We start from the raw sequence: 7942 nt of genomic DNA, 5'->3' as shown, positions 1-7942 counted from the left end.
CTCGGCCGCGAACCGCTCCAGCGAGAGCTGCAGATCTCGTTCCGATGAAGCCAACAGGACCACATCATCCGCAAAAAGTGATCTGTCCATGAAAGTAATGAACAGAATCGGTGACAAAGGGCAGCCTTGGCGGAGTCCAACTCTCACCGGAAACGAGCCCGACTTACTGCCGGCAATGCGAACCAGACTCTGACACCGGTCGTACAAGGACCTGACAGCCTGTATCAAGTGGCCCGGTACCCAATACTCCCGGAGAACCCCCCACAACGCCCCCGTTGGGACACGGTCGAACGCCTTCTCCAGGTCCACAAGACACAGGTAGACAGGTTGGGCGAACTCCCATGCACCCTCCAGGACCCTGCTGAGGGTGTAGAGCTGGTCCTGATGCGCATCAAGAGCAATTTTGACGAGCGTCTGACCTCAAAGTGCACAAGCGTCCAACTTGAAGCGTTGGACATGTTTTTGATGCCCAAATCGTGTTTAGTGTGAATGCAGCATTAGACTTATATTAAGCTCATATTTAGTGTGGTAGTAGCAGAAAGCATTTTAACTTTCTTCTGCTAACTTATGCTCATTCAGTTGATTTCAGCGTTTTGTGCTCGTTTCATGATTTTCCAATCTTTTCAGGTTATTCCTGCTTTTTTTCTGCAAGTGAAATATTTCAAGAAAGCTTCAGCAATAAGCATGCAATTTCTGTATTTATGTTCTGCTTTAGAACCCGACACCAGGCCTTAAAACCTACAAACCAAAACCTAAATATCTGAAGAGCAACTTGGAGTTCAACCCTGTGTCCAGGTAACATCACTCATTATTTCATTACTCCTCTTTGACCTCCAAACATTTGTTGCGTTGCTTCTTTTCTGGTGCAGGTATGATGTCCCTGAAAGCAACACACATGGCCCCACAACACAAAGCGCACACACTGGGCTGTTTCTTGATCAGAAGGTAATTTTCTTTCAAGGTTTGCTGTTTTTCTCTCTGAAATGCTTTTAGTCAAGCCAATAAAGTACTTGACCATGGTTGTTTTTCATGAGATTCAAACTCATATTTCTCTGTGAGACTAAAGTGCCTGACAAAAAGAGTATTTTTCTTGAATGTGGGTAAGAAAACAGAAAATAGCTCTGGTTTTTATGCCTGAAATTGTTCAACTGTGACATTTCATTTCCCCGACAACAGGAAGTGATCGGCGGGGTCACGAAATGGAGTTTGGATTCCAGCTCTGTAATTTGTGAGTCCGAGCGGCTCGTCTGCGACTCAGCTCCACACAGGTAGGTCAGAAGTTTGTGTGCGCTTTGAGTGCTGCGGTAGCCGAACCTCGACAGAACGGCTTCAGAATGTGAGCCGCAGGGTGAGGAGCTGTTTCACCTCCCTGCTGACATAAATACATCATCATCTGCAGCCGGATCGACCACTGCAGCACAGTTTGTTCATCCTCTTATTCCATCATGACAAGCGAGGAAATGTTATTAAATTGAGCATATTTCCCACAAAACTCGTGCTTGAGCTCAGCAAAATGTCACTAAASTCCACTCGAAGCTGCAGGACTGTTGTTTACACAAAAAAAAAAAAAATGAAGGATTGTCTTCAGATCTCTCCAGCTTCTGGAGGAATTTGTGACCTTCTGTTTGAAAGACGCAACATTTCTCTTCCCTGACCTCCATGTCACAGTCTTTTTATGGTGGTTTGGACCCAGAATGCAGACAAAACAAGGGGGGCGTCAAGAAAATAAACGTTTTTTTTATTTTTAGATAAAACAAAAGGCAGCAAACTGACTAAATCCTGGGGATAAACACAGGAAAAGTTGAGGAGATGAGCAGCAAAAAAGGCAAAAACAACACAGAGTGACTAAATAGATGAAGGATAATGAGGAGACAGGTGTGAGGGGGCGTGGCAGGACTGGCTGAGGAACTAACTAGAAACAAAAATCATCAAATAAAAACTAAGAATTTGTTCTTGTTAGTTTTTTTTCTGTAGTTAGTGTTAAAAAAATAAAAAAAACTTTGATCAAAAAAAAAAAAAAAAAAGAATGCACTGATGAGTGGGCCAGTGGCTGAGATCAGACAGTTTTAACCTTGACCAGCTGAATTTGATGTCTTCAGTCAGTGAACACACTAAAGTGAAGTGATTCACTCTTAGAAAAAAGTATATAATAAATACTTAGTGAAGAAGTAGGGGTGTCCCAGGACCTGTTTTTCTCAAACCAAGTATGAGTACTTCAGTTTGGGTACTCACCAATACCGAGTACTTTCTGAGTTAGAACTTAAACATTACACAAATACTTTAAAAACACTTTTTTAAATTTAGAACAAGGTGTCTCTCCTTCCTTATAGACCTACAGCTCCTCTGACTGGGTCAGATCAAACATTCAGCATGATATACCTGTATACTGCTGAAACCTTTACAACCAATAAAAAAACAAGATTTTATTTCAACTTGTATACATTTTTTAAACATGGAACTAATAAACTTTTCAATTGAAATGTAAACTGTAAAATATTCAATGCAGTATTGATACTAGTATGGTTTCAGTCCCGCGTATCGGACATTTGTACAAGTACTTGTAAAAATGCTGGTATTGAACCTGAGGAGCRTAAAGTCAGAGGAAGCAGGAGATGAGTAAGAAGGAAACTTGATCTTGGTCTTTTGTTGGAAAAAGTATGTTAAAATATGTAAACGTTTGTTAAACTTTAAACATATTTACAACAAAATTCATTAAGTGAAGGGAAAAAACCCCAACCAAACTCCAAATCATTACCTCAGGTCAGAGCTGTAAAAAAAGAAGAAAAAATATATTAGGGGTGCAACGATACAGGAAATTCACGGTTCGGTTCGATACTTCAGTCTCACGGTTCGATATTTTTTCGATACAAAAAGGAGAAATTTCCATGCCCTTTTAATTTGTAATTTATTTATATTAATCATGAACATTTGTTTAACCTCAAAAGTACAGTTTTTAAATTAAATGTTGCTGAAACAACAAGTTTCTCAGTGGATCTGCCCTCAAAAATGCAGCCTAGGTGGAMTAGTTGAACACAGATCCACTGATCCTTTAACACAGAGCATCTTCAGAAGACAAGTTGATAAAGTAAATTTTTAAATCTGTGTTGTTCGATACAGCACTGTTCGATACGGGTACATGTATTGTTGCACCCCTAATACAGTATATATATATATATATATATATATACAGAATCAGTCAAAAGCCATATTGGACAAACAGAACTGAAAAAATATCTGATTCGGCCAAAGTTGACATCGGCAGGTTGAAAAGGGTCAAAATCAGATACGTCTTGTCAGTTACCTTCAGGTCTGTATCAGCAGATCATAAAATTGGTTTTTGGAATCAGACAGTAAAGCAGTAATTGGTGCATTTTAAATCTGATTCCTCCTCCTCCCTACAAGCTGTTTTATTCTTCTAGACTCAGCAGCATGTTTACCAGCTTCTGTGTCCGTTCTGTCAGCAAACACTGGTCTCAMTCGTCTCGTAGGAAATTTGTAATGACGAAGCCGTTCCGTAGGTGGCGGTCAGAAAGTCCCAGGCTCCCTGCCTTTGTGGGCGGAGTCTGGTTTCATCCCACAGTTAAGAGTGAACAGGTGAACGGTTGTTTGTCCCCATGTATTCCTGTGATGGACCTGTCCAGGTGTCCCCCGTGACCTGGATTTGTTTAACATAATCCAGTGTTCTGCATGTAAAGCTGCTCAATCTTTAGAATTTTTTTACTGTTCTTTATTTCCTGTTAGGGTTTAGAAATGAAGCCRGTAAACACGTTAAGATGTGATTTGTTCAGCTTTAATTTACATTTTATCCTAAAAGGACAGTAAAGAAGTGATATTTATGCAGATGTTTTCCTTCTCCTCCTCCAGGACACATACGATTACAGATCATCTTAAATAACATCACCGGCTCAGTTCTTGTTTAGATTTGTGAGTAATGCAGCTAACGAGGCGTTTCTCCTCCAGAAGTGAAGCTGTTTTTAAGTTGAGAAGAATCTCCAGTAATTTGGGCTTTCAGAAATGGTTTTCTCTCCCTTCACCTGTTTTCTCTTTCCTTCCTGGCGTTGCTTAACGAGACGCCTGGTGAGGCAAAAGATTTGCTTTCTGTCTGTCAGAGTGGATCTGAAGCATAGTTTGTTTGTTTTTTGCATAAAACACGCTTCGGTAAACTTAAAACAGGAAATGCAGAGACAGATTTTTGGATTCTAAAGCTTGTTATCCAGTAGAGAGAAATATTTACTCTCTAACTGCCTCCGAAAACAAACCCTAACAGGGATGTTTGGTCATTTTATTATAAATAAAACCAGCTTTTATCTTGTTTAAAATGGGATTTCTCCCCTCTGTGCAGGTTTGTCAGTTACAACGCAGACGTGCTTCCACTCGAGGCTCCGCCTCCTCTCGCCGACCTTCCACCTCCAGCAGAGAACCCGTAAGAACGCCGCCAAGCGCCTCCTCTGCGCCGGCCTCCAGGTGACCCGTGTTTCTTCTCCTCCGCAGGTGCCCGGGAGTCCAGCTTTCACCGGAGACGATCGCGTCCGAGCTCGGGCCTCCAACAGCAGCCTCGCAGCAGGAGCTCCGGGCAGGTCAGCTCCACAATCAGCACGACGCGGGGAAGAAACCCATCGCTCACACTCTAAACTCAGCAGYGACCAACACAGTCTGATGAATTCATATTTACGTGAAGGAAGCAGCTCCCAGGCTATAAATAGGAACAAATGTCCACATTTGGACTAAAAATATTGCAGTTTTTGCAAAAAGGCCGCCGTTTAAAGACGGGAAGCGCTCGAGATAAACCAAACATAAAGTTAATAAATGAGCATTTCATGCAGCTGCAGTTCCTTCCAACAACAGCTTCCTGCCTGCTGGAACACACAGTTTACAATTATTAACCAGAGTCATAAAAATATGCTTTATTCTCCTCTCTCTGACATCTGATAAAAGCTCCGACATATTTGAATAAAAGATCTTTTGTTTTGACGTTTCTTTACTCACAATAACTGGATGTTGAAAGATTTCAGTTAAAAGAAGGAATTAGGAGTTATTATGTAATTAATATGGTAGCTTTGAGAACAGTAATTTAAGAAGTTATTTAAAAGGTTTTAAATGCACTCACTGACAGAAAACAGAGCGAGACAGGCTGATGGAAATGAAAAGAAAACAAATTTGCTGGTCTGTGTTGTAAGTTCTAGTTCCCCTCAAACCTGGATCCAGTAAGTTAAAGAGCTGACCTGTGCATTCCCAAGACGGTTTAATGCCACTGCAGAGCTGAGAAGATGCAGCTGCAGATCTACAAACATGGCTCCAGCAAAGGCGTCACATGAACTGAGCTGCAGGTGGCAGGAAGGTCCGCCCTCCAAACGAGCCTCAGAACAAACCAGCAGGGGAAGTCATGGTGGACTTCAGAAACGTTGGATTCAGACTCCTACAGTCTGTCCTCTCCTGCTGCGAGTGGACCCACAGGTGGTCCGAGTGGTCCTGGATGTGCAGCAGGTTGGATGGAGCTGGGTCAGAGCTGTCTGCTGAGACAACCTAAATGTGAGTCGGTTCATGAACTTGCTTTGTTTAGGGGTGTCCCAATACTAGTTGTTGAAGTGCAAATACTTAGTGTGGGTACTTACAGATACAGAGTAGTTAGTGAGTACTGTCCTAGTACTAATACTGCTGTCTCTTGGAACAGAAGAAATGATGTCACCCAGGTGTCACCATTCATCTTTTGGATCGTTTTCATGTCTTACCTGGACTTCATCTCCCTGACTACTCCTCACCTAACCATAGTCACCTGTACCTGTCCACTCATGTCAACCTGTGCTCTCCAGGATCTGAGCACAGGTGTCAGATTATCTGAAGCTCTGTGCAGATGAAATCTAGCACTTCTTGAAGCCATGTCATCGTGATGTCGARCCTGTTTCTGCCTCCTGAGCCTCTGCTCTTCTGCCTGTCCCTGCATGMTTTTTTCTTATGGACTCAAATTTAATGGTTCTGACTCCTCTCTGCCTTCCCAGTTCTGTAGCTGTCCACCCATGGATGTCACGTTAATTTCAGGGCCGTCTCTTGGACCACACTTAAGAATCTCCTGTGGGTTTGACCCCTTCACCCCTGCCGACAGGTTGGGTTCCTGAGATCCTGTCCCAATAGCAAAGAGAGTATTTCTTTTGTTAAAAAAAGTTCTGTGAATCACCCCATTCTGTGTGTTGACTGGATTTTTAGATCCAAAGAATCCCGATCCTTTACATCAMTATGTTTTCATGAGTACAAGTACGAGTATTTGAGGCCAGTATCTGTTTTCTAGGTATTATTAGAATACCCTCGTCTGTTCAGGAGGGATAAGACATTGATATGACTTTGTGGTGTTTAGGCCCTCTATATCAGAACCAGAGCTGAACTGAGGCTGTACCTCACAGTCTTGGATGTTTTGACTGACTCTAGGACTCTCTGGCAACTTCCTGATAACACTACGGCTTTCTTAGACTCACAGTACCTTGTGAATCAAAGCCATCCACCATCAAGGGTCTTCACATGGACTAAATCCGACCTGTACTTCTGAGTGCTTAACATATTTGTCACTGAGCGTATTTTAAGACTTTTTAAGGTCAAACTCAGATTTTTGAAGACACCCAGCTTTCATTTCTCCATTGCTCCTGTCATGGCATGATTTACCAAGAATGCAGAAACACGTTGGAATAAATGCACAGAAAGTCTGCGTGTATGGTCGTCAAATGATTTAATTCTGAGCAACAGCCCAGCAGACGGTCAAACAGGAAGTCTGCTGAGTTGTGACTGACTCGTCAGCGGGAAGCAGCCAAGAATATAACATCATGATAACATCATGTGACAGTTTACAACCAATCACAATTCAACAACTGTACCCACCTAACCAATAACAGGGCTCTCAGCCCAAGAGCTACCTTATCGAAAATAAGAGAGGTCACGCATTGCTGGAGTCTTGAAGTCTGGGCTGATAGAGTAAAACAGCCGAAACTGGTTATAATAAGAAATGATTACTGGACAGTGTCAAGGTAGAACAGATATACATAATTAATCCATAACACTCCTGTTCCAGACACCACCGGGACCACCAGCTGGAGGCAACCCGCAGGTCTGACATCAGCCAGATGGGAAGAAGAGCGATGGCCCAACTGAAGCAGCTCGAAGTGGCCGACAGAACTTTAGGAGTGGGCAGAACTGGGCAGAAAGAAGAGCCGGGACAGCCCACGCAGCAGTTAGCACACAGCAGTCGGCCCACTCGACTTTTTTCTGCTCCTGGAAAATTAAACCTAGTTAGTTTCTCGCCCACCTGTAAGCCTCCTTTAAGCTCCTCTCCACAGACTCAGAGATGTGCTCTCCCTCCACCCACCTGATTCAGATCTGTTAAAAGTGCAGCTCTCTTCTAACGAGCTGCATCAACTGTAATACTTTTTGTTTGTTTTGTTTTATCAAGAAAGCAAAGTAGGTCCATGTTTGTTATTGTTTGATTGCAACGAAACACGACAGAACCATTAAAATGAATCCACAAAACAAAGAAATTCTCCTTCTTGTAGCTCCGACAGAGTCCTGATCCAGGTTTTGTTTCAAGAAGCTTCCCGATTATTATTTGTCCATCATTAATTAGAGACATTCAATTCACAATAAATAAATAAATAAATAAATAAATAAATAAATAAATAAATAAATAAATAAAAAAGAAAGCAGATGAGGTCGGATTTAGTTATCCAAAGAGCTGACAGTCTGTGAACACTTGACAACTGTCACCTGTAGAGGGAGTTCCAGCTCTATGGCATGTCCATCCATTAATCCATTCATCCATCCGTTTTATTTATTTATTTATTTTTGCCCACTTCTGTCCTCTCTGGGTCTCAGGGGAGCTGGTGCCCACCTCCAGCAGTGTGAGAGGCGGGGAACACACTGGATGGGGTYGAAACTTCTGCTTTTACGCAGTCAAATAAAAAAG

General features: G+C 42.3%; 1 protein-coding gene across 3 annotated transcripts in view; it reads left to right on the top strand.

Annotated features, from left to right (window-relative positions):
• The window catches only part of cfap221 (cilia and flagella associated protein 221), a 38756-nt gene extending 31307 nt beyond the window's left edge, over window positions 1–7449 (top strand). For all 3 annotated transcript variants that reach the window (XM_014010651.1, XM_014010650.1, XM_014010652.1), the window contains 6 exons: window positions 716–795; window positions 870–945; window positions 1177–1268; window positions 4343–4423; window positions 4492–4577; window positions 7055–7449. In XM_014010651.1, the coding sequence (XP_013866105.1) occupies window positions 716–795; window positions 870–945; window positions 1177–1268; window positions 4343–4423; window positions 4492–4577; window positions 7055–7134 (495 nt within the window). In that variant the 3' untranslated portion in view covers window positions 7135–7449. The remainder of the gene's footprint in view (window positions 1–715; window positions 796–869; window positions 946–1176; window positions 1269–4342; window positions 4424–4491; window positions 4578–7054) is intronic.
• The last annotated feature ends 493 nt before the right edge of the window (window positions 7450–7942 follow it).

This window comes from Austrofundulus limnaeus, unplaced genomic scaffold (assembly GCF_001266775.1).
Source record: "Austrofundulus limnaeus strain Quisiro unplaced genomic scaffold, Austrofundulus_limnaeus-1.0 Scaffold72, whole genome shotgun sequence".
Classification (NCBI taxonomy): domain Eukaryota; kingdom Metazoa; phylum Chordata; class Actinopteri; order Cyprinodontiformes; family Rivulidae; genus Austrofundulus; species Austrofundulus limnaeus.
Note: the sequence above shows the minus strand (reverse complement) of the source record. Positions and strands in the feature narration are given on the sequence as shown.